The following is a 26,784-nucleotide window of genomic DNA, read 5'->3' as shown; positions in this document are numbered from 1 at the left end:
GCAGATGAATTCCACAGCCCATTTCTGCCATAAGGTAGGTGTTTCAGGAGCAGTGGTGTCACCTCCCCTTAAATTGTCGCCTGGTGCGATCCGCACCCCCGCAGTGACGCCACCGCCTGGAGGACCAAAGTTTAAGAATGACTGGTCTAGTGCATATGGTAGGGGACATTTTGTAGGCAAAGGCTAAGCAACACAATGGTCTGAACACTTGTCATCATACTGCACCAGTTTATCCTTTCCCTACTTGTACCAAAAACTGTCTCTTCCAATGTGCAAGAGGATTCCTCATAAGCCTCCTCAAGGTAATACGTTGATGTTGCTCCTCCCACAACCCACTCCCATAGCCATGCATCATTTTAGGCATTGAGGTCATTAAGCATCTATGCAGAATTGGCTCAAGTTGACTACCAGCACCACTCTCCTTTTCAGATTGGGATACTCTCTACGATACTCATTCTCCACAGTGCTGATATTAAATCTGACCTTAAGAAATTTACCTTTTGGTGACTTTGGCATTGCAAAGTGGACACTGTGTTACACCTTTCTTCTGTCTAAGGAGTTTCAAAGTGCAGAACCTAGGAAAGAAGGTAAACAAGATGTCACTGAAATGTTGGCTTTTCTATGAAGAGGGTGCATGGTGAGAGGCTGATGTCATAATGTTACACTTGTGCAAGTTAACTATGTGCCAAAACACACTGAAGAAATAATGCAGTTTGAGACTGCTTTACCTGCCCTTGCTCAATGCTAGGGAAATCTGGGAACTGTAGTTTTGTGGGACATTTAGCCTTCTCTGTGAAAGACCTCTGGTGCTGCAATGAACTGTAATTCCCTGGATTCCTTAGCACTGTGCCAAGGCAGTTAAATCAGACTCAAACTGGATTATTTCTGTAGTCTGTTTTGGATTTATGTCAAGCTCCACCAACACTACTATCCTTTTTTGAATCTGAGCCAAAGAAAACAGTTACCCCACAGACAAATGTACTAAATAGTTTCAAAGCCATGAAGGATGTGCTCCTCCAGTATGTGTCTCAACTGGACCTCAAAGGAGACAGCGGTGCATCAAAAATGTTGCACTTCCCACTGAGTCATTTGTTTTGCTTCTCTAGAATCCTTCCTACAATAGAAAAGATACTTTGACCTTGTGATTCTGTACTTCAACCTTCAGGCTCACTAAATCATTTGTAGAGGGGAAGACTGTTGACATAAGAGATAAGAATGTCACAGCAAGAAAAGCAATCTGGCTTCATCAAGCTCTTAAACAGGCATGTTTGGTGAGTGAATTTTAATAACGGGGACATATATTTTTCACAGATATTTTACTATCAAATATACAGCATGATTCCAACAATTCCCAAACAATGTATTGCCTATGGGTACCAACTTTTAGAAAGATATCAGATCTTTCTTATCATCCCCAAATATATGTCAAAAGGAAAAATGAAGAGATGTATTTTTATTTCTAATTTTAGGTTGTTCTGGATAAACTTATTTCAAGAATTCGATAACCATCTCACAACTTTACAACAGATATGAGAAAGATCATTTTCCTTATACCATACAACTCTCTAGCACCAAAGCACCAAAGAGGGAGAGTCTTATAAGTACATAAATTGAGTGTCAATAGGTACCAACAGAGGATGACTTTCAATTTGCTATAAGTGGTCATCTACCCCATAAAAAGGACTATAAATCCATCACTGCAGCAGAAACAGTATCTGCCTTCTACTTTATAAAATGTTATAAATATTAGAGAGTAGATCTTTACACATGGAGAAGCTTGTAATGATCAGTTGTTCAGATCTAGTTCATAATTTAAGTGGCTGTCTTACAACTTGTGGCTCACCTAATCTATCTACAATGTCTGTATAACTGCAGTATCTCAGGCAGAAATCTTTTCAGTTTTGTGTAAGGTATTCTAACTGGAAATACTGTGGATTAACACTGACTGCCCAAGGGGTATAGTTTACTTTTTCACTTATGATCACCTATCCAAGCCTGAGAATTTGAAGAGAAGGCTTACCTGCAAAAGATATGGGCACAGTTTGTTGAGACTGGCTCCTTCATCACCTCCAGGCTAGAAGAAATAAATAAAACCTTCAAGGTACTCAATTTCAAATAAGGTACTTCCAATCAAATGTTAGACGCCTATTCTAGAGTGGAAGTCATTATAGGCCTTGAAGCCTAAAATGTTTTTTTGTGGCTTAAGCATTTACTGTCAAAAAACCTACTGTATCAGATGTGTGAAAACTACACCCTCATTTGATATTTAATTTATACAGTTTAACCAGTCTTTTAAAAAATTAGAAGTCTTGCATTGGGATGGCAACTTTTATCGAAAATGGCAACTCAAAAGATAATGCAAGGTCAGTTAATAGAGGAATAAGTCCAGCACAGGTAGAATTGTTCTGCTAATTCTATTCAATGCCGTAAGCATTTGTTTTTAAGATAGAAATTGTAAACACTGTATACATGACAAGGACAACTGCTAGCCATCTTTTAGAGATAGCCTTGAATTAGCTAATGTCTTGTTCTCGTGGTAGATTTTGGAAATTCCATCGACAACAAACCTTTCTCCCTAAACTGAGCCCTGAAAGCAGAAATTCACTTTAGAAGCCTTCTACACCATTAGCAAAATACTCAACACATTTGATTCATCAAATTCACTGCTACATCTTATTTCAAAATATTTGCACTGAATTCTTCTTTTATTATTTCTCTCTGAGGCTTATTTGTTAGTCAATGTAACAGAAAGTTTTTGGCTTGGTATAAAAAAGGGTGGATCAAAAATACAGTCCGTAGCTCAATTCAGGCACAGTCGAACTGTAGTCTAACCAGCAGGAACATGATTTTAGCATATGTGTTTTTCTCTCCCCTTGAACAAACAGGTGCCATTTCCTGATTTATGATAATCATCATTTGCAGTGACAGTTTACAGTAGTAGCCTGACTTGATTATACCTGCTTCATATAAGTCTTCTATTCCAACTATGCTTGTAACCACAGTTTACCTGATTCAGACAGCTTGGCAAAAAATGCTTACTCTGAAACAGAATGGAAGCAGCGAGAGGGGAAGAATCCAAACCAGCAACATATTGACTTCATAATGGTCAGCCAATCTTTGATATGACATGAGGCATTATCTGTTTGTCTGTACAAAATGTTCTAGGCCCAGTGTTCTACAAGAAGCAGCTGTTTATTAGGTTTCTAAGATACATTGATTTCAGAAGAAGAGTATGTCCTTTCAAATAAACATTACCTAAAAGGCTAAAAATAGACTGCTTATTATTACCTGTGAGCCCCTCCATTGCTTGCACTTCTATGTACAATAGTCATAGATTTTCCACTATTAATTTGACTGCTCACAAAGAAGGTCCTAGCAGGGATTCCTTGCCAAACCTGTTAGTGGACGAGTGTCATTTTGTGACAAAGTTGCCAAAAAGAAGGAAACGGACAAGACAACAGACTCAAAAGGTAGACATTGGACAAATGATTTTTAGGAGGCAGAGCTAAGAGAAGGAGATAAAGCGCTGAAAAAGCAGTGGCCAAAAACAGGCTGGGCAGAACCTCGTAAAGAGCATAAAGAAAAAACAAGATAGTGCAGAATGAATTTTTTTGGACCCCAACTATAGAGACAAAGGAGCAACATGTCAGTGTTGATTTATGTGTTATGAGGCAGGGTGCAAATCCAGAGATGGAACGCTTATTTGGGGGAATGTAACACATCAGATCTCTATGGCCATGACAGCTGGGGGATTCTGAGAGTTTCGTTCTTAAAATAAGCTTTCCCAGTCTGAGTAAATCTCACATAGTGATTTAAACAAATCTGTCAACTGACATTTAGAAAAGTAGAGCATTTCCTTTGTCAAAAGGGTGTGGTAGAAAGAGTAATGTGATTCAGTGTTGGAGACCTATGGTGTTATCCTATCTGGAGTTCAAAAGGGCTTAAACCCAGAACACTATTCCGTCATGAAATGCCCTGGTTGGGTTTGAAGCAGTAAAACACTAATCTAGTATTGTAAGGACATAAGATAGAACTGGCAAATAACTTCCTGTACTGGTAAATGTCAGATGACTTAAATATTCAGTCTTCTAGCAAACAGACCACATTAGTTCTTGCTATAATAGCAGCAATAGTTCAAAAAAGATTAGACTGAGGCAACCAATACTCCTGAGCAAAAACAATGCGGGGGACAATGGTAGCTGCAGCCCAACATATGACTCTCAGTTTTGAGAAAAAGTGGAATATAAACAAACATCATAATAATTTGGAGAGCCAGACATTACTTATGAGGAGCACTCACGACCTGCATTATTCATAGATTAATGTTTACCTTATTCTTGGAACCTTTTGATATAGTCTGGAAATCCTAGATTCTAGTCTCCTCCTCCTGGCCAGCTTTTTCACCTATCCTCTCAAACAACTGATACATATGCTAACCTGGAAGTAAACTCCACTAAACACATTGAATCTTACTTCTGAAAGGTACACTGCACGTTTTATAAATGTGTTGGATAATACAGTCTATGTGCTAAGCAAGAAATGATGCAATTCACACTGTTAAATCAGTAAAATAAGTTTACATTCCATAAGAAAGGAAGTAGAGGTTGAGCATCCCTATTCTGAAAATCTAAAATGCTCCAAAATGCAAATCTTTTTGAGCATCAAAATGATACAAGGGGAAAATTCCACTCAAAACACACAACAGAAAGTATACTGAGCATCCGCAAGGGAAAAAAGACCTTCCACTGCTGCCCTGGGACCACTTCTCAGCCTGGTTGCACTAGATCTCCTGTATTCCCCCACACTATAATATTACTGTGTTTTCAGTCCGTTATTGGTTAAATCCAGTGTTTAACATTGTTGAAGTGTAATGTACAGATATTACAGAAAATGTCATAAAGGCCTATATTGGGTATTTAGGGTTTTATTTCCAAGATATCTCATTATGTATATATAAATATTCCAAAATCTAAAAAAAATCCAAAATACTCTTGGTCCCAAGCATTTTGGATAAGGGATACTCAATCTGTACTGTATATGTTTCCATTTCAATACCCCTTGGCTTCAACATTTCCAGATGTTTTACATTTGTATATGTGACTGCCATTATAAATTGAATAAAAATGGGAAGATATAGAAACTAATTTAAAAGCAAACAAGTCACCTTCTACTTATTCAGTGCCTTGGCATTTTAAAAGTTCTGCCTATAGCCTTAGCACATCGTTGGGAGAGTTAGCAAAAGAAGCTGACTTTCTTTACCCACAGAGGAAACAAGGTTTCAGGATAAAACAGAAAAGTAGTACAAGCCTGTTTAATGCCTTTGATTTTGGTGCCACCAAGTGTTTGCTGCCATAACAAATATTTAGCAGCAACATACAAACCTTAAGGAGGTGCTGTCACAGAACAAGCAAGCAGTAGTCCACAACCCAAACCAACAAAATCCAGGAACTATTGCTACTAACATAACTTGGGACATGTATATTTTAGCTGTATTTTACAACATTTTTTATATTCTACCTGACTAGAAGTATATCCATACTACAAACTGTACTAGAAATGTAAACGATTCTTGTATCTACTTAACTGCTACAGTTCTCAATCAACAAGCCATGGCAATTCTTTGAAGCAAGCACAAGTCTATAAAAAGAATTCCCAGCATCCACGGTAACATTTCTTGAGTTTTCAGAAGAAGTCATGGCAGTTCAAACAGACGTGTGGATGTGTCACAGAAAGATGCAGATCACTCTATAGACTATAGAAATATAGTCTGTATATAGACTATAGAAAGGAGATAATTGTGTGTTGTGGGTCAGGGTTGCATCAATAATCTGCTTCAGACTAGCAAATCTTGTTTTAATAAAGCCATGCTAACTTTATACAGCAGCATATGGCACCTTTGCTTCCTATGCACCATTCATACAAACAGGGAAAAACACCACAAATAACCATGGATTTCCATTTTGTCTAAACCAGGAAATTCTGGCTACTTAGAGATATGAAGGCTGTGTGTGTGTGTGTGTGTGTGTGAAAAATGCAGCGAAAAAACCTCCTCCTCCCTCTTTTCTTCCAGAAAAAAATCATTAAAATTGATTATGGGGTATGTTCTTTTAGAATGATGAACAAATATTTTAAGACAAGGTGTTCTTAGGTTTACTTTATAAATATATTTGTAAATGTACACATTTCCAAAAACTATGAGTCAGGTAGACCTTTAGATAAGATTATGTACATTATTTCACATCACTGCGATTTCTGATCTTGATTTCCTTTTCTCAGTTCTTTTTATAGGAATGAATACAGTGGGTCCTTGTTATCCACTGGGGTTTGGTTCCGGGGGGCCCTGTGGATAACAAAATTTGTGGATGCTCAAGTCCCATTAAATATAACAGCATAGCAAAATGGTGTCCCTTATATAAAATGGGAAATCGAGGTTTGCTGTTTAGAATTTTTTTGAATATTTTCAATCCGTGGACAAAAAATCCATGGATAAGGAGAGGAGACTGTATGTCTATGTCTGCTTGACATTATGGAGGACTAGAGGAAATTATTTTTTCCTTATTAATATTGATGGTTTCTTCTGATTCAATTTTTAGGTATTTTTCGCTCCTGTTCCTTATAAACTGAGATCCTCTAGAGATTGGCGTTATACACTGGCACGGGGGCATGGCATACATATGCGTGCCAACCGGACCCCTGCCACACAGCAGAGGGTGTCACTCTGCGCCAAAGGACTGCCGAAAAGCAGCCGCCACCACAGCTAGGGCACCATTTCCATGGCACAAAAAGGAACCACTTTTTGTGGCTTCTTTTTGTGCCTCATAAAGGCCAGATTGGAGCTGCAGCGTATAGTTGCCGCAATCTCGCAAGGAAAGGGGAGGCTGCAAGCCGCTCCTTAGGGGCGGTCTGTCAAGCCCCTGAGAAACCCAAAAAGGTGCCTTTGGGGCCATTTTAGCAAAAAAATATGAATTTTACAATGGTAAATTCAGTTTGTAATTATCTTTCTACATAAACTATACTTTTTAATAAATCTAGAACATTATTTTATGCCAAGCCAAGGAATACATAGTGTATTTTATGCCCCTATAATAACAAAGTGACTGTACTGTATATTATAAAGAATAATATTTGCATTTCCAAACATTTCACGTTTTTCAATTTAAAAATGGGGGAAAGTGTGTACATGTCCCCTTTAGCTTGCTTTTAAAATTACTGTATAAGAAATGTTGTACCTCTATGGATACTGGCTTCCAAAGGAAACAGGATACAAAGGCATGGGCTAAAGCTGGTTCTGAATCCTATCTTGTTTGGAAATTATTAATCATACTTTGTTGTTTGGATGACAGAAAAGAGGTTGCATATCAGTGGATGAAGGCTAGGATTATCCCAGTTAACATAGGGCCTGAACAGACAGGCCAAAATAAAGCTGCTTCAGGTCACTTTGGAGGTATGCTGTTTAAATGATGCATGCGTCTTGAGGCCGGAAACTGCGCCAAAGCCACGCACCAGTCTTAAGGACTGGAGTGCCGCTTGGGTGCAGCTTCTGGCCTTTTAAGATGTGTGTATCATTTAAACAGCATACAGTGCTACCTCGGGTTACGAAATTAATTCGTTCCGCGGCGCTGTTCGTAACCCGATACATTTCGCAACCCGAAAAGGCTTTCCGTTAGCGCTGGAAAGCCACTAGCCGCGCTTCGCATTTAAATTTCGCGCCGAAATGAATTTCGTAACCCGAAAAATCTTTCGTTACCCGGAACAGTTTTTTCCAATCTAACTTTTTCGTACCCCGGAAATTTCGTAACGCGATCAATTTGTATCCCGGGGTACCACTGTACCTCCAAAGTGACTCAAAGCAGCTTTATTTTGGCCTGTCTGTTTGGGCCCATAGCTAGGATTTCATTGAGGAAATGTGCCTGATGTGCTTGAAATGAGAAAGTTGCTATTTCATTTCTAATTAATGTCAAGCTCAGGGCAGCATTTTAGACTTGTGTGTTGTGTATTGGAAGTCGACTCGCTTTCCATACCAAATGGGGCATTCCAGGTTCTTTTGCAAAGCCAGCAGCATCCCATGGACCTCAGCGATGGTTGGAACGGAGGAATCCATAGCTTCTCAGGTACCTTCAAAAGGAAAAGGCTTAACATCAGTTTAGTCTGGTATTCCGGACCTGAAAGACAAGGAAGAACATCGTAGCAACAATAATGGATATGAAGGTGCCCCACTGAACTAGAGTTCCCAGAATTCCATAGCATGGAGCCATGGCAGTTCAAGCAACGTCAAACTGGATTATTTCGGATGAAGCTTTAAAATGGAGTCAAAGGCTGCATCCACACTGAGGGAATAACCCGGTTTGGCACCGCTTTAAGTGTCTTGGCGCAAGGCTATGGAATTCTGGGAGTTGGAGTTTGTTGTGGGGCCCAGAGCGGAGCAAAGCTCCGCTCTGGGCCCCACAACAAACTCCAACTCCCAGAATTCCATAGCCTTGAGCCAGAAAAGTGTTAAAGAGGTACCAAACCGGGTTATTTCTCCAGTGTGGATGCAACCAAAGTGCATTATCTCCACAGAGAGGCTCCACTACTTCCATCCCCTCAGACTTCACTCCTAAGAAGCCACTCTGAACGCTCCCCCAAATAGCAGTAATACCTCCAGCGCTTTCCCTCTTTAGGAAATCCAATCAAACTTCTCTACGCTTTGGCCTTATTCGTCGCTCCTTTTTCCCTTTTCGCGCCTTTTGGGCCAGTTTCCGCGGCAACCGCTCTCCAACCAATCACCTCTCGAGTTCCTCACACAGTTGCGGTGACGTCACTAACAAAGCGAGCCCTCCGATTGGTAGGAACGAGAATGACGTCGCTGTTGCTTCAGGGGCGGGTCCGTTCTGTGGAGTTTTACCTTTTACGCGGCTGACGTTTCAAACCCGCCCACTTTGGCTCCCTATTGGCCGAAGAGCATCTCGGGAGATGTAGTTTTTTTCCAGGAAAATCCTTCACGAAGGCTTTTCTATCTCTCTTGTTATTGTTGTCCTTCCCTCCTCCTCTTCTAACCCCGCCTCTTTCCGTGCGTCACAGCCAATGGGGGTCAGCGGCGCGGTGATTGGCAGGCGAGGCGGGCCAATGGCGTGCGAGGAAGGGCTGTTGCGAGGGGAAGCGAGGGAAGTCTGCCAGGATGGCGCGTCACAGCGCCTGAGGGGGGCCACCGAAGCGGACGCAAAGCTCCGTCCCAGAAGGACCTGGGCCTTGCTCCGCTGCGGGCGAAGGTGAGCGCCGCCTGGGTAGGCCTCAGACCCTCAGAGAAGGTGGGAAGGAGGAGGGCGGCTGGGCAGAGTTAGCCCCTCACACCCCGAAGCCTTGTTTTCCCTCTTGTGCTTCCTCCCTCCCCTCTCTTTCCTTTTGTTGCATGTTATTATTATTATGATTGTTATTATTTATTACACACATATATTTAACTTATTTATATGTTTAACATGAGCGTGTTTATGTTAAATAAGGAACCCTCTGGAGAGGAAACCCAACAGAGAGAAAAATCATGTGTCTTATAAATGTGTGTGTGTTGTATAACACACACATGCATTTAACTTACATGTCTGTGTTGAATAAGGAACCCTCTGGAGAACAAACCCAACAGAATGTGTATGTGTTATAAATGTTTGTGTTGTTTAACACATACATATATTTAACTTACATATGACTGTAATATACGTATAAGGAATCCACTGGAGACAACACCCAACAGAAAGGAAAATCGTGTGTGTGTGTGTTGTTTAACACACATACATTTAACTTGTATATGTATTTAACCTAAGTGTGTGTGTGTTAAATAAGGAACCCTCTGGAGAGGAAGCCCAACAGAAAGAAAAACCATATAAGTGTGTGTGTTATATGTGCATGTTGTTTAACATACGTATATTTGACCCGTGTGTGTGTGTTAAGGAACCTTGTGCAGAGAAAACCCCACAGAAACACACACACACACACAGATAAGGAATATAGGTATATGTAATAGTTCCCAGAATTCCATAGCATGGAGCCATTGCAGTTAAAGTGCTGAAAGAAAAACATGTGTCTGTGTCAGGTTTTCTCTCCAGAGGATTCCTCATTTACCACACAAACATATATATGTCATATGTGTGTGTGTTATATATGTATTAAATGTGCATTAAATATGGTCCTTATGTGTTAAATGCACATATATATGTATACACACACACATGTACAGTATATAGATATATATTTGTATCAGACACTTTTACTCTTAGAGCCAACATGGTGTAGTGGTTTGAGTTTTGGACTATGACTCTGGAAACCTGGGTGCAAATCTTCGCTCAGCCATGAAAACCCACTGGGAAGGACTTGGCTATATATATATTGTGTGACCTGGAAAGGCAGGAGTGATTTGCATGTGTATTGTTGGTTGTTAATGGCAGGCCTCAAGGTGTGAGGGTCTGCACAAGAGGGTTAATGTCTGCTCACACCCTGAGGACTGCTGTTAGCAACAAACAATATACATGCAAATCACTCCTGCCTTTCCAGGTCACACAATATATATATAGCCAAGTCCTTTCCAGGCAAACGTTCTCTGAAAGGAAACGTCAGGAAGAAATTTTTCTAGAACATGGGCACATAGCCTGGAAAACCCACAAAAAACTATGGATGACAGCCATGAAAGCCTTTGACTTCCCACTGGGTGACCTTCAGCAAGTCATGGTCTCTCAGCCTCAGGGAAACATCATGGCGCACTCCCTCTGAAGAAACATGCCAAGAAGACCCCAGATAGATTCCCCTTAGGGTCTCCGTAAGTTGGAACTGACCTAAGAAGGCACCCAACAACAACAACAAACTTTTACTCTTCCCACATTTGCAGCACACCTAGTATGCCTTTACTAGGTGCTTTGAATGTTTTGTTGTCTACAACTTATGGCGATCCTAAGGCAAATGCTTGAAAGCATGCAATAACAAGGTAAACTTACCATGGGTTTTCTTGGCATGTTTCTTTAGAGGAGCATTGCCATCCTCTGAGGCTGAGAGAGTATGACTTTCCCAAGGTCACCCAGTGGGTTTCCATGACTGAGCCAGGATTCGAACCCTGGTCTCCCAAAGTGGTGCTAGTCCAACACTCAAACCACTATGCAAAAGCCTAAAGTGAAGTAGTTTAGGATGGGTAGTTAATACTCCACAGAGGATAGGATCAAAATTCAAAATGGCCTTAATAGATTCAATGATTCTAGTATGAGAAAACAGCCCAGATCTCCAGTCCGGTTGAGGATGTTAAGTAGATCCTGAGCAGTTTTAGTCTTTGATTCTGAAGGCATGAGGTGTTGCCAGGGTCACAGTGGGCGAGTTAATATTTTGGGACTGGTTCTGAGTGCAATAACGCTGGAGAACTATTTCGCCAACAACGCTGCAAGTAGGTCAGGCAGATGGTGAATTTCTGGTATGCAGGGACCAAAATGCAATTTCCTGTGCCCAGGATTTGCAAGATGGTGCCTGATCGAAATGTTTGTGGGGGTAGCATGCAATTAGAATTATGTTTTAATTGGATCAGTGTGAGATTTCCTCGACGTTGGCAAGTTTTCAAAGGTCTCAGAACCTTCCACCCCAAAGTTACAAAGTGAAGTGTCTCATAATGTTCTTTAGTCAGCGAGTCATGACCTGAAATTGAGCTACATTTAAGTGTAAGGAAACTGAATAGTTAAAAGGGAAGATACAGAGGCAGCAGGCGTCTGAAGCCCATTGAAGTCAGATGTAACAAAATGTTTTAAAACCTGGGTTGCAAATTGGAGTAAAAGAGGATTAGAAAACCTTTCAAACCTCTGGCATACCCTGTTTATATCTTACCAGGTATATGCCTTATTTGCTATTTCAGTGGTACTCAAAATTTTACTCTTGGGGCCCCCTTTGCATCCATGTGCAGATGTTGCACCCCTAAATTCAGTGTAGTATATGAATAATAATAATATTTTCTTTATTTAGTGTGCATATTTTCATTCACACATTCATATATATTCATATAAGGAATTAATATGATTCAGATTAGAACAGCTTTATTTACAGTAAGTAAATTCAATGTTTGGCTCAACAGGTGTGTACATTTAATACATAAAAAAGTTTGGGAAGAGGAGGAGGGATCAGGACCAGCAAGGTTTAAAACACACTGCAGAAATCATCCAGTTTGATACCGCTTTAACTGCCCTGCCTCAGTGCTAGGAAATTCTGGTGACTGTAGTTTTGTGAGACATTTAGCCTTCTCTGTGTCACAATAAACTACAATTCCCAGGATTCCCTAGCACTGAGCCAGAGCAGGTAAGTGGTCTCAAACTGGATTATTTCTACAGTGTGTTTTGGACCCTGGAGGTCCTGATCCCTCCTTCTCTTCCCAAACCTTTTTATGGGTAAAATTTACACAGCTGTTGAGTTAAATATTGAATATTGAATTTACTTAAATGAAACTGTTCTTATCTGATGTTATTTCCTTATAAAATGTGTATCTACATGAATATGCAAATGAAAATATGCACACTGAATGAACACATTTGAGAACCACTGGCATAACTCAAATGGCCTCAGAATCCTTAGCCTGGAAACATGCAGTTTTTTGCTGTCTATTAAGAGTGTGGCATAGTCTTCTCTCCAAGATAAACACTTGGGATTATGTGAAGGAGGAAGAGGTGCTAGTGGGTGGGGTTTGGGTAAGTATGTGTCCTAGTTCATTTTATGACGTTCGGGTGAATTAGAATCAGGTGACTGGAAGCACGGAATCGCCATGCATCTGCCCAACTAGAGGTCATCTGGGAGTGGCATGCAGGATAGAAAGTTAGCCAGATGATTGGCAATAGCTAAATCTTGGGCTGTTTAAAAATAGGTTGATGTAAAATCAGCTTTATCGCTTGTTGAAACAAAGCAGTGGGAGGAGGGTTAAAATATTTATATATTGCTTTTCAAAATGTAATTACAATTCAGCTAACTCGGGATCTTGCTTTCAGTGTCAAAGTTCATTCTTGGGACTTTCATGTAATAATAAAGACAAAAGAACATGTAAGCAGGTGCTCACTCTTTCCCCCTCATCTTTACTGTGAGGCCTGGGGAGGAAAATTCCCAGAGCAGTCAAATAAACATTCAGGCAGAGATGGGTCCCATCAGCTTTTCTCTAACCGTGAGCTTACTTGGTCTGGGGGGAAAATGCCAGTGCTAATTTTTAGAGTTTCTGTTTTCCTTGTCTTGAAGGAGAATTAACTTTAAAGCACCAGATAATTTTTTTAATGTGGCATTTTCAACTTCTTTCCATAGTCCTGCACAATGGATCCCCCGGTCAAGCTCAATGTGACCTTCCAAGGTGACACCCAGAGCTTCCTTGTGTCAGATTCAGCCAATACCACATGGGCTGATGTGGAAGCCATGGTGAGTTGATTGTTGCTGGGTGAACTTCACTATTCAGTAATGGAAAAAATGGAGACGAAGTGGAACTTTTAGAATTGGTAATAGAGAGAAACATATATGGTATGAAAGCTGATGGCCACACTTAGATATTTTTGATTCACTGTAGTGTGTGTGCTGCCTCTTCTGGCAAGTGTGGTAAGGCCTAACTTTCTTTCCAGTTATAGATCTGGCAGATGTGGGTGTGTAGTGTTCTTTGCCATGATTCCCCACTCCACCTCGACGTTAACAATGCCAAGCGCTGTTTGCTGTATTGCTGAAATGTCTTGAGTGCCTCAGCAAGCCTTTGCCACCCTTTTAAACAATAAATTAGGAGCAATTATTGCCTTTTACTTCATGCAGAAGCTGAGTGCAAGGTTAATGACAGAAGAACAGTGTCCTGGAGATTACAGTATTTGTGATGGCTGAGAAAGCCAGCCAGAAATGGTGGGACTGTGAAGTTGAAATTTAGAAAAGTATTTCATTATGGTTCCAATCGTTGGGTGTTCTGTCTGAATACACTAAGCCTCATAGAATTAACACATGAAGAATGTGTTAAGGATTTGTGTAGGAAGCTCACCACCACCCATCTTCATAGCAGGAGGCAGATTAGGATTGAGCTACAGTCTCTGAAGACACAAGATGAGTCATTCTGTCCACTTGCAGGGAGGGACCCTAGATACAGGTTCTTGGATATGCTTCAACTTGGTCACCATCAAATACTAAAAGTAACAGGAAATACAAAAATCAAGTCTTTGCTATATCCCGTTAGGTAATTTGCCTTCAAAGCAAATTGCATTGATTTTCTGTGTTTTTGCTGAAGGATGATTGGCTGGACTTTATCATAAGTTTGCTTTGCCCTTTGTACTTAGGTGTTTACCTTGCCTGTGCACTCACAGGATTTCATTATCCTGGTGGCTGGCCTGATTGATACATTACACATTTTGTGAGGAGTGCCTAGCAAATTGTTTTTGGAGTCCTAGTTGCAGAGCTCGGATCCTCTGTACTTGCGTACTGAATCCAAAATTTCACACACAAAAAGGCTGGTCTGATTTGTGGAAGCATATTGCTAGTGCTGGTGGCTGCTTGAAGTTGTGAGACCAAGGCCTGATGATCTCTCAAACTGGGGTGGGATAGAATGGTTTTTTAACACCAGTACTCTGCTTATTCTGTTGATCTTCCTTATGTCTAACAGCCACAAAATAAACTATGCAAAAATGAAGATAGTTATGGGCTGTAAAGTTCCATAATCCTGGCACAGAGTTCTTGATTTTTTAATATCATAGCATACTGTGTAGAGGTAGGAGCACAGGGATGTACTATATGATCATTACAGCAACATTGTTGTATGTCTAGATCTGGAAAAGTGAAGATACACCAACAGAAGAATGGATTATTAAGGTCTTTGAAATGGCTGAGATGAATAAGCTAGCAACATCGATTAAGAAATCTTGTGACAATGTTTTAAAAGTTTGGGAATTATTTTTTGTCTAAAGAAAAAAGGGGAATTCATTCAGCTTTATATTCTTGGAATCAGAGGGTGAGAAGTCAACTAAGTGTTTGTGGTGTTTTTTGTGGGAGGTTGATATTTGGTTTGGTTTGTGGGTGGGTTAGGTTAGGTGGGGGACTAGGATGCTTTTATGTGTGTGTGTGTGTGTAGTTTAGTATAATATGCTATATTCTTACATTGTATTGTGTTTAAATGGTTTATAAATTAATAAAATCTAGTATTTAAAAAAGGAGCACAGGGAGGTAAAATCCTTCTGTCTCCCTGCAGTCTTATGTGGCATGCCCCATACGTTCTGCTTCTTTCTCTGGCTATAATGGAAAGCGTGACAGCCTATTTTACAGCATGTCAATTCTCTTGCAGGTAAAAGTCTCATTTGAACTGAACGATATCCAGATTAAATACCTAGATGAAGATCACGATGAGGTACTTCCATGGTTCCTATTAAGAATTTGTCTTCATTCTGTCTTCATAATGGAAACTTTGGGGGAACTGTTTAGTTGCACTTCTGGAAGGCAAGCAGCTTTTCAGAGCATCATAGGTTCCAATTCTCAGTCAACATTTGGCTTGCATTGGATAATATTTGCTTTGGGGGGGGGGCTGCTCCTGGTTATTTAATGTTAAGAGTATTATCTCAAAATACTTAAGAATAGATGGTTACTTGTTTCAGCTATTTAGCATTTTTGGTTACCTTGAATTAAACACAGGCCACAGTCTGAATCCCCTAACATCAGCAAATCTTGATTATTACCAGGAATTGCTACTTCAGATTCAGGTCTTTTCGCATAACGAATCATGCTACACACATCCCATGAGGACATGTGGAAATAAATGAGTGGCCCTTTGTCCAGGGTTCCTTACCTGAAGAGAGCTAGTTTTTTTAAAAATAATAACAACCAGGGCCTTAATTTAGATTTTAAGGAGAGAGACCAAGGCAATGACATTGTCCCTATACATCAGCTATTTCCTTTCTGCCACTGTGATAGCCTGATATTTTCCCAGGATGCAACAAGTGAGGCCTTTTGTCTGCGTTCCTGTGTGTAAAAGCTGTGCTTTTAGATCACACTGGACTTGCTTCAGCTATTTCTGTGTCTAGCTGTAACATGCTATCCTATGTCTGCAAATTGCAGAGAGGAAAATACATGGATACTAGATTGTGTTACTTTTTTAATGTATTGAAGTGCTGTATAAAACTATAGTTCTGTTGTTGTTTTTAAAATTACCATTTGTCTGTCATCTTCAGGCTACCAAAATGAAAGGCATAATCTGTAAATAGTTGATCAAAGTCAAGGTGGGAGAAAGGAGGTGTTTCAACAAGGATGGGGGCCATGACACACACACACGCTCACACACACACACCAGTGTTCTTGGATTGCAGTTCTTTTCAGGCCTAATACAGCAGAGCCATGAGACCTGAAGTCCAGTAACACTTTAACAGCCAAAAAATCCCTAGCCCTCTTATAAAACAAGAGTGGGAAACATGTGACCTTCCAGATGTTATTGGCTCCCATCATCCCTGACCATTAACTGTATTGTATGGGGCTAATGGGAGCTTAATGCATAACAATATTAAGAAAGGTACACGTTTCCCACCATCATCTAAAACAAGGCTGTGTAAAGGGGGGGGGGCTGTCATTACTGAGAATTTAGAATGAGAAAATCTTGTTGGCTTAAGAGGAGCTGGTTTTCCTGCATTGCTGGTCAGTTTCGTTGCTACTGATGGTGAACATTTTAACAGAAGCCTACAAAAATACCACTTGGGAAGAGCAAGAGCTCATGGATTTGTATAATGAAAAGGAAATTGGAACTGTTTCAGTGAGAGATTCTGGATTAAGTTTGACCAACATACATTTTTCTGAGTGGTTTTGGTGCAGTCTTCTGAAATATAATAGACAAGTTGGAGTTGTTAGGCTGGGCAGTGCTTTGAAGTGTAAGCCTATATTGGGGGAAGGGCATAGGGAGAGGAAGAAACTCAGGGGTGTTTTTTTTTTATTAAAGAGGTCACTAATGATGGAGCAACAGGAATAAATAGGAGTGCTGACAGAAGCCAGACAACACCCCTGAGTTTTTGGAGGAAAATCTCTCTTTAATTTTATGGTAATGAATTTGCCAGCAGCTGAGTCTATGTCATTCATTATTTGTTTCTTTTCGTAGGTGTCTGTCAATACTGCAGGTAAGTTGCCTTTGGCTTGCTCATTATAGCTGTTGACACGTCTTGGCTGCTGTGAATATAAAACTTCAGGTACTCCTGTAGGAGAAATGCAGAGGCAGATGTCTTGCTTGCTCTTGCAGTATACACTTCTTTATGCACAGCATAACATACCTCACTTTCTCCAAATAAAGCTTATATTTAGTGATGTTATATGGTTATCTCAGCATCTGTCACTTTTCTAGCTAGGATCAGTGCAGGTAGCCTGTTTCCTGACTTCCATGTACAATACAATGTTAGAGACCTGTGATCAAAGATTTGGGCTGTTAATTTACATTAATGTTTGACATAAGAACATTTATTTATAATGCTCTTTCCACCAAAGTGTGGTACATCAGAACATATACAATAAACAGTGAACAATAAAACACCACACCATAAAATACTAAATTTATATAGTAGTATGCTGAAAACAAAAAAATCCTACTTCCTCCCTTGCTTCCTTGAGTATTTTTCACCCCTCACGGAAAATATTCACATTCATTACGAGTAATTACAATATTTATTAATGTTCCATGGTATCAAACTCCAGATGACAGAAGGGGGGCATGAATGCAGAGGTCAATATATTTTTATATTCCTGTTAGTGAAGCCCAATTATTAACTTACTCAGTAGGAATATTAACAGGTGAATATTTTAAAAACTGAAATGTAGTCACAGCAGTCCTAGATATGTGAACTCTTTAAAAAAAATATGGAACCAGTGCTGAAATTCATTATATGGATGGTACTCATAATAACAGGAAGTCCATACTGAATGCAGATATGTGTAGGACTTTCTATTTGCTTTCATAAACTTTGGTTTGAGGGAGAAGGCATCTTGGCATGGCAACTAGGAATGAGAAGGAATACTGTGCTGAGTAGTCTCCATATTTAGTCATTTGAATGTACAATTTAATCTACTGGCCCTGAATGCAGATTATAAAATATGAAACATTGTTTTGGTGCAGTTGTGGGTATGGCTATGCTCATAGTGTTTCTTGTGTTTCTCTTTCTTTTTAGAGGAATACGAAGAAGCTCTGAAGGTAAGAGATGTAGCTTGCATTACTGTTTTTAGTAACAGTACTGCTCCAAAATCTCTGTCTTAGTGTGATGTGAAGAGAATATATTGAAATTGCTTCTTTCCATGTTTCATAGAGATTGCCATGTTTATTGATACAGTGCGTCCTTTGTTTACGCACCCGTTCTGAACTCCCCATGTAAAACCAAAAATGCCTATGCTCGAGCCCCTTTTAAATGAATGGGTCTCATGTGCACAGCAGCGCGCGCGCGCGCCATGGACACACACCCCATTCGTCCCTATGGGACGCAACGGCCCTTCCTCCCCACACAGCTTTCAGTGTATGCTGAAAGCCACGTATGACGCGGGTGCACTATATTTCTTTTAAGAACCTTTGCTCGAAAATTAGTGGGAGTACTTTTTCTTTCATCCACTAGTCTACAAGATCCTTGATATTTCATATATTTTATTTCTGAAACAGAATAGGCGAAAAGAATAAGGTTAGACTACATAATTCATTCTTGGGTCTGATTACGCCCGGCAGGCTATTGCTGTTTGAATACCCTTTCCAAAAACTTTAAAGACTTTTCCAGCTTATGTTTAGTGTAATTGCTATGTAGTTTGTGTATTGTGTTGTGTGTCAGAGAGAGAAGTGTGATTTATTCAGTGTCTATGATTGCCCATTCGCCTTCTCTTGACAGCTTTCAGGTCAAACAAAATAAATGTTAAAAATATGCATTACCATAATTTTTAAAAAGCTTTAAAAGCATTCGTCTAATAAAGTATAAAACAAGTGGCAGCTCAAATAAATAGTAAACTAAAAGAGCAAGAGTCCAAAGGTTATTTAAAAATCAGGAATAATTTTAAAAAAAAATGAAACAAGGTCTCCACCTGACACAAAAAAAGGGTATTCAGAAGGATCTCCAGAAGGTGAGCCTGTTTTAGGATGGTCTTCCATAACTGGGTTGTCACTGCTGAAGAAGCCCTTTCCCTAGGAGCCACCTGCCTCATTTTCTTACTGTGGCATCTGGAACTGGGTGACCAAAGAGAATCTTAAGGTCCTGTAACCATATATAGGGGGAAATGATATAGATATAAATTTCAGATGATATAATTCCCAAGTCAGTATTCTAGTGTTTAGTAAACCAGCACTTTAAATTGAGCTAGAAGCAGACTGGGAACTAGCGCAGCAGATAAACTACTGGCATAATATGAATGAAACTTCAGTGTAATAGGTCTGTTTTCAGCCAGCCTGCATTTTTGGATTGCATTTAAGGGTAGCCTCAAGTACAAGGTACCTGTCTAATAAAGATAGGTCCTTGTCTGATAAATGGGAGCTAAATATCTTAAAGGCACCCCCATCAAGAACAGGTTGAATACCATTCAGCCAGTAGGGCTAATATCTGTGATCAGTGCCACCATCTTGATCAGATTGAATCTGTTTCGTAGCCCTCATTGAGTATGTTACTGTGCCCAACTGCTGCTTTATGATGCCTATAGCCTCACTTGCATTAGGTAGGGGGAAAAGACAGGGGAAAGTTAGCATCTGCATAGTGGATTATTTTTGCATTTTCAACCCAGCAGCTTTGTTTATTTTGAAAGAATGAGATTGGCTGATTCATTGTTGGCATGTGACTTGCATTTTTGGCTCTCCCTCTGTAAGTAAGCTTTTCAGATACCACTTGAGTGTCTATGCACATAAGAATGTATACTTATTGCAAACTCTTTGTTTAGAATGCAGTGAAGCAAGGTAATCAACTACAGATGAATGTGTATGAATTAAGTATTCCTCCAAGCATGCTTTCACAACAATCTCCCAAGAAATCTGAGAGACTACTTGCTTCTAAAGATGGGAGAAAGCCTCTTTCTCACTATTCTGTGCTTGCTCGGACCTTGGCACAGGACAAAGTCACAGAGAAGATAAAGGAGAGGAAACAGGTAAGACCAAAAGATGTGTCTTTTAAGCAGCTGTGAATATCTTGTTTGTTAGGCACTTCCTTCTTAACCCATACTAAACTATGCTTCCACCCAGTACGTAAATGTGGCCATGTTCATTGGAGGTTCCATAAATTTCAAATGATGGGAATTATCATAAATAGGATTTCTGGCTAGAAATGGGTTTTGTGAATTTGAAGTACATCAAATCTCCTTGGTCTAACCGACTGAAAACATCACATTCAAGTCCCAAGTACTGTGATGGCTCCTCTAAGTTTCAGCTACATTTTAAAATATTAATGGCAATTGCTCGAGGAACTGTGAGTTCTTGGTTTCTACTCACATGTATGGTAGGACCATCCACTTACTACTAATTGTCCACAAACAACAACAAAAATTATGTTCATTATCTAAATCACTAACAAAACTATAAAAGCAACATTGACAATGGGTATGCTTTTTGTTATGGTTAAGCAAAATAAATCTTAAAACTATAATACCTTTATTATCTTCCTTTGTATTGCAGTTAGACTGGAAATTGCTTTCTGTTGGAAGATAGTGCATAAGTGTGTTTGGAATTTGGTTTTGATGGAAATGCCTTCTCTTAAGAGATGGGGGGAAATAAAACAGACAGAAGTCAAATTTTATAAGCACTGACTTCCTTTTACTGATCATGGAACCCATAATTCTGTTATTTTTGTTATATTTTGTTTGTTTCCAAATACACATATGAAACAATGATTTGCATTAAATAGAAAACATTAGATAGTTACTAGAAGTTGTCCTTTTTCATTAAGCAGTTTCTTCACTTATGGGAGTTGGAACTATAAATAATAGATGCTGATGAAATCATCTAGATTCTAGGAAACTATTCCAAGCTAACAAACCTTCTTAGATTTATCAAGCTGGAGTAAATACCCCTTTGTTTTTTCAGCCTTGTTTGCCAAGTGTTACTATTAAGCAGAGGTGCTATTTACAAAACCCTATAGACTTGTGTGTCAGTATTCTAAATTAGTTATTAATTCATCTTTTCTAAAATCCATACATCCGACAACATCCAGAAAACAGTGGGGCTGAGAATGTGCAGCCTGTTCACAGGTTGTAAAAATTATGACAAATTGAAGGAAACATAAATGAGATTTTCATTTCAATCCTATATCTTCCCTTTGTTTATAATATCAAGGCTAAAAAGATTGAATAAGATTGAATAATCCAGGATCTAATGCATAATGCAGAACAGCTGTTCATTTGATTACCAGTATCAAAGAGATTTAAAAGTACCTTCAGCCAATCTTCTCATCTCATCTTCTCATCTTAAACTCTTTCTTAAATATGTGCAACAAATTCTCAAATCTCCATATCCACAAATACAAAAGCTTAATTTATATTCTGCTCTGTCAAAAGGATGAGATTCCTGTTTTTAGCAGGAAGCCAGGCCCCAGTTTTTTTGTAAGGAAAAGTGGCCAAGAATGAAGACTACATGTCTCTGTTTGCTTACTCTTTCAGGTTGAATATGAATGGGTACAAGGAAGTCAGGACATAATTTCCTTGTGCCTGTTCATATTCAGCCTAAAAGACTAAGTAATACTAAGTTATGCAACTGCGTTTATTTATTTCTGTTTGTTTTAAATCTTCTTAGAGTGGGCACCATCTCAGTGAAGCCCCACCTGAGTGGTTCACAAGCTACTTGGAAAAGGTAAGTACTTCAGCAATTATCTTAAATTTTGAGGCATGGGTCACTGAAGGGATATTGACTCAGGCTGTGAGAATAACTTGAGCTTTCGTCTACTTGTGGCTCCACATTGTAAAAGGAGTTTCATACACAGTTTATAATATGATACAAACCATATAAAATGCATACTGGATAAATACACTTGATATATGGCTTTATCAATCTTAGAGATTGCAATGGATTCAGAGGTGATTGGGAACATTTTGTGGGAACACTGGCAGATCTGTCTTCTGTTGTTTGTGGTACTGAAAGGTTATAAATGTTATATCCTGGATTCTGTAGCAGTTTGTGTTGTGCACAGTGTTGCCATGTTTTGTTCTCATGAGCTGCTTCTGTGTTTTAGTATGTGGCTGTATATACAAATTCTGGGAATGTGGAACAGCATGGTAAGTAATTGACTTTTGGAGCAGTACTTTGAGATATTACTCAGGATGCACCTCTTCTCTCCTCTACCACCATCTTCTAGTTCCGGGAACAAGTGGTTCTAGAGACTGTTGAAATGCTTGAACAGAAGCTGAGTGAGAAGCTTCTCTTCTCTAACCAGCTCCCCAGCTCCTTGAGCAGCTCAACACATCAGGCACCTGTGAGCCCTCCAGTGCAAAGCAATCCCTTTGATTGGCTCCTCTCCTGCAGCAACTGTCAGACCTCTATTGTTGGTATTCGATACCAGTGCAGGTAGGAAAGGACAGAAGGGGTTGGAGTGTGAGGTTTTGTGGCTGTCCTTGTTCCCATAATGTCAGGCTGAAGTATGCAGAAGAAAAGGTCTTTATTACTTTGGACCATGATGAGAATAGGGAATGAATCTTGGAAGCCCAGAACAAACTGGGCAAGACCAACAGGTTGGCTGGGAAATGTATTTGTTTTAGCAAAAGAAAATAATCCTATTTTTAACTGTCTACCTTCCTTAGTAACAAGGAAAAAGAGAAGTCATTCAGATCAAACTTTACTAGCAAATGGGGGCATTCTCTTTTAATTCATTTGCTCTGGTTGATCTCTTCCAAATGTTTGCCTATTTCAGAAACAATGAAAGTGAGGTGAAAAATCAAACCAGGGTTTATGTACTCTCAAAGATTAGAGTGTTGTTCAGCAACACCATATGTTCATGTGTGTATTTTTGTGTGTTGGTCAAGTTAGTTGTCAATTAGGGATTTGTTCCCCCCCCCCCATAACATCTGGGGTTGTCTCCATGATTTGCTACTGATTTTCACTACTTGAGTCTGCAGTCCATAGTGGGTTCTAGAGTGGCAAAATGGCTCCCAGTTGCTTACCCCAGCTCTGTACTAAGATGAGAAACATTACTTTTATTTTGCTTTGGCTTTTGATAAGTCATTGCATTTTTGTACAGATTAATTTAACCAGTTGGTTGGGAACAATTGAAACAGCTATTCAGTAACCAAAATACTTACCCTTCCTCTCTTTACAGTGTGTGCCCATCCTATAGCATCTGTGAACTGTGTGAAGCAGGAGTATATGCCCATGATCCTAATCATGTTCTATTGAAGCTGCGAAGGCCTGTCCTGTGTATCTCAGAATCGTATAACCTTGGGCAGTTCTCACCTCGTCTCGCCACTCTGGAACAAGTCAGGTCAGCACACATCTTGCTTAGTTTATCCTTTGGCCAATTCACATGTGGTTCTCACTTGCGCAGATTCGATTCATTGAAAAAGAAGCGGGAAAAATTAGTATCAAAAAGAATGGGTTAAATGGGTCTAACACATAGCCCCCTTCTCAGAATCACTTCAGCAATTCAGATTAAGTGGGAACCAGGGTCGTTTGAACCGGTTCAAACCGACTCACAATCCAATTTAAAAGGTAGTGGGAATGTGACCTTAGCTTCTGCATATTTGTAATGTAATTTTATATTGTTTTTAGAGGATTTTAACTGTTTTAAATTTTATTCTATGATTCTATTTTAATGTTTGTTTTAATTTGTGAGCTGCCTTGGGTCCCTTTGGGGAGTAAGGTGGCATATAAATGAAATAATTAAATAAACATTTTCAATCAGTGGATGTTTAAATCTGTGAATAAAAAATCTGTGGATGTGAAAGGCCAATTGTATCTAGACACATGCTGTCAAATGATGTGGCCAAATTAACATAAGAACGTGAGAAAAACAGTTGTGTGGAATCAGGCCAAAGGCTCACTGTCCAACTTTCTGTTCCCACAGTGATGCTGATTGGAAGGTCACAAGCAGGACATGAGCACAACAGCATCATCCCACTCATATTTCCCACCAACCAATATTCAGAGCTCTGTTGCCTCCAATACTGGAGATAATGTACAGCTATCATTGCTAGTAGCTACTGATAGACTTTGCACCATGAATTGCCGAATTCCTTTTAAAAAAACATTTGGTTGATGGCCATCACCACATCTTTTGATATCAGATTCCATAGTTTATGTACTGTGTGAAATACCTTTTATCTGTCCCAAATCTCCCACTACTCAGTTTCATGGGATGACCCCAAATTCTAGTATTTCTGTAGTATAAAAATTGTAATTATTATAGCAAGTATCCATTTTCTTCACACACCCCCTTTGTTGTGTGCCTTCAAGTTATTTCCGACTTATTGCGAACCTAAGGTCTCCAGTACTGGAGGTAGTAGAGCTCTGAATATTTCTTGGTGGAAAATATGAGTGGAATGATGCTGTTGTGCTCATGTCCTGCTTGTGGGCTTCCTATTAGCATCACTGTGGGAACAGAAAGTTGGACAGTGAGCCTTTGGCCTGCTTCCACACAACTTTTTTTCTCATGTGCTTATGTTAATTTGGCCACATCATTTGACAGCATGTGTCTAGATGTTGGCCAGTTTCTTCAGAGGCAAAGTTGCCATTCCATCTTCTGAGGCTAAGAGTGTTTTTACTTCCCCAGGCCCACACAGTGGTTTTATATGGCTGAGCTAGGATTCAAACATTGGTCACTAGAGCCATATAGTCCTTTAATTATTTGGATTGCCCTTTTCTGCAAAATTCAAATTGCTATGTGAAGTTCAGGCTTCATCCTTCTTTCTAAGTGTTTTGTCTCCCCCCCCCTCACTACTTTCTAAGTCTTTTCTTCTCCCCCCCCCTCCTTTCTGTCTACAAACTCTGGTCTACCCATGTAATTCCTACTCATCCCACTAGCTCTGGAACCACATGAAATGTGTTTTTCCAAAGGATCAAACCCTTTTGTTTAATTAACCAGGACCCTTATCTTTCTAGCTTTGATGGTTTAGGGCAGAGCAAGCTGAGACAAAAACTTGAGATATCTGAACTAGTCACACATCCAGCGGTCTGCTATGTAGAAGAGAGATGAGTAACTGGGTTGGGAAGCCAGACCATATGCCCGTCCTTCTGCTCAGAAGCGCATTTAGATGAGACATCTCAAGTTTATTTGCTCATCAAGTGACACTGGTGGCATGGTCATGCCCCTAACATCACAAGGTCCCTACCTGAAGTACTAGCTGGACTACCAGAACCCCCATGTAGGCAGGGCTCTGGCTTTATTATCCCTCCCCTTCCCTTTGCAAGGAAAGTGATCAGGAAACAAAACAAAGAAGATGAACAAGGAATGAAGTCAAACTTTCTCAGCCAGAGCCTCTCCACTGACTCAGATTGGAAATAACAGGAAGTGTTCCCCTGCACACCTGGGAACTCCCTCTCCCTTAATAATAGCATGGAAGGGAGGGGTTGTCATAATCATGGATGTAAGGAGCTTTGCAGAGGGAACAGAGCAAGAGTCTCTGGTAGGCCAGATTGTGATGCCTAAGGCCTTTGAGCCAGAGGTTGCTATCTCCTGGATTAGTGTGTGCTGCCAGTTGTCAGATGGGATCCCCAAGAGACATTAGGAATGATATTAAGCAAAACTCACCACTCATTACTTCCAGTTTTAAGACTTGCATGTCCTGGTAAACAAGAAAACACAATAGGTGTATGAATAGTTTCACTAATACAACCCTTCTTATCCTACAGATGAATCTTTGTCACAAATCCAGCTGTTGAAGCAGAATTTATTTTTTTCTTTTGATTTCTGTAGGCTCCAGAAACAGATGGATAAGCGTTTCCTAAAGGCTGAGAAGCAGCGTTTGCGAGCAGAGAAGAAGCAACGCAAAGCTGAAGTACGGGAACTCAAAAAGCAGCTGAAGTTGCATCGGAAGATCCATCTCTGGAACTCTGCCCATGCTCTGGACAACACCAGTTTGACAGCTACCAAGACTGAGAACCTGCAGTCCAGCACACTTGTGTAAGCAGTCTTGGGACTGGACCAAGGGACCGGGGGGGGGGGAGCAGCTGCCTCCCCAGGTTTGAATTTTGGTGGATTCTGGACTCTTTGAAATATGTTCTGCCTTACTCAAACTATGGAATTGGGTCTGACCTTCTGCTTCACTTCGGGTCCTTGGGTTTTCTGTTACTCCCTCTCCTGGAGCCCTAAGAAGGATCACTTGAGGATACCAAAGATTCTTTACTCAAAATCTCTGTGTCGTTCTTTGTCTGCCATTTCCAGGGTACTTTATTTAGGGGAAGCCATAATGATTTGTAGTGCAGACCTGTTCTTAACCTTAGATTAGTTTAAATATGCCTCACTTAATGGGAGGGAATGAACTTTCCTGCACCTAATGTCAGTTGGGTAACATCAGAGGTCCTCCTCTTCTTTGCAGTCCCCTTCAGGGTTGTCCTGTCATTGTCCCTACTCTGAGTGCTGCCTTTGTGGATGAGAATCTGCCAGATGGAACTCGCCTCCAACCAAGGACATCCTTCATCAAACATTGGCGCATGAGGAACACTGGCAACATGGAGTGGAACTCTGACACCAAGGTGTGTTGCAGTGCTTAATCTGTACAGAGGCATGCTACAGCCTTCTGAAGGTCAATCCCTGTTAGTGCACTCTCCTCCCCCAGCTGCATTTTCTGCCCAGATATGTACTCACTGATGAGAGAGAAAGTTGTCCAGCAATACTCTATTCTTATTTCACATTTTTTATGACTGAGTGCTGGTGTTGTTCCCATCATGTAATTTGCTTA

At 40.1% G+C, this 26,784-nt stretch overlaps 2 protein-coding genes across 7 annotated transcripts in view; one reads left to right on the top strand and one right to left on the bottom strand.

Moving 5' to 3' along the window:
* Positions 1–8,800, bottom strand: part of BRCA1 (BRCA1 DNA repair associated) — a 60,672-nt gene extending 51,872 nt beyond the window's left edge. Inside the window, exons 1-4 of the mRNA XM_089532135.1 lie at positions 8,639–8,800; positions 8,022–8,115; positions 2,021–2,074; positions 498–575 (exon numbers count right to left, since the gene is read on the bottom strand). Coding sequence (XP_089388261.1) covers positions 498–575; positions 2,021–2,074; positions 8,022–8,101 — 212 coding nt within the window. The 5' untranslated portion in view covers positions 8,102–8,115; positions 8,639–8,800. The remainder of the gene's footprint in view (positions 1–497; positions 576–2,020; positions 2,075–8,021; positions 8,116–8,638) is intronic.
* Positions 8,801–9,159: 359 nt separating this feature from the next.
* Positions 9,160–26,784, top strand: part of NBR1 (NBR1 autophagy cargo receptor) — a 31,852-nt gene continuing 14,227 nt past the window's right edge. For 4 of the 6 annotated variants that reach the window (XM_089532122.1, XM_089532120.1, XM_089532121.1 and 1 more), the window contains exons 1-11: positions 9,173–9,248; positions 13,276–13,386; positions 15,272–15,334; positions 17,063–17,081; positions 18,120–18,142; positions 19,852–20,055; positions 21,692–21,748; positions 22,251–22,459; positions 23,208–23,369; positions 25,800–26,006; positions 26,422–26,578. In XM_089532122.1, coding sequence (XP_089388248.1) covers positions 13,285–13,386; positions 15,272–15,334; positions 17,063–17,081; positions 18,120–18,142; positions 19,852–20,055; positions 21,692–21,748; positions 22,251–22,459; positions 23,208–23,369; positions 25,800–26,006; positions 26,422–26,578 — 1,203 coding nt within the window. In that variant the 5' untranslated portion in view covers positions 9,173–9,248; positions 13,276–13,284. Of the gene's footprint in view, positions 9,288–13,275; positions 13,387–15,271; positions 15,335–17,062; positions 17,082–18,119; positions 18,143–19,851; positions 20,056–21,691; positions 21,749–22,250; positions 22,460–23,207; positions 23,370–25,799; positions 26,007–26,421; positions 26,579–26,784 lie in introns of all 6 variants that reach the window. The other 2 variants (XM_089532124.1, XM_089532125.1) reach the window with 2 other exon arrangements.

The sequence above is a fragment of the Sceloporus occidentalis genome, unplaced genomic scaffold (genome assembly GCF_023333645.1).
Source record: "Sceloporus occidentalis isolate IW3139 unplaced genomic scaffold, rSceOcc1.0.p SCAF_7, whole genome shotgun sequence".
NCBI lineage: Eukaryota > Metazoa > Chordata > Lepidosauria > Squamata > Phrynosomatidae > Sceloporus > Sceloporus occidentalis.
This window is presented reverse-complemented; position numbering and strand designations above follow the sequence as displayed.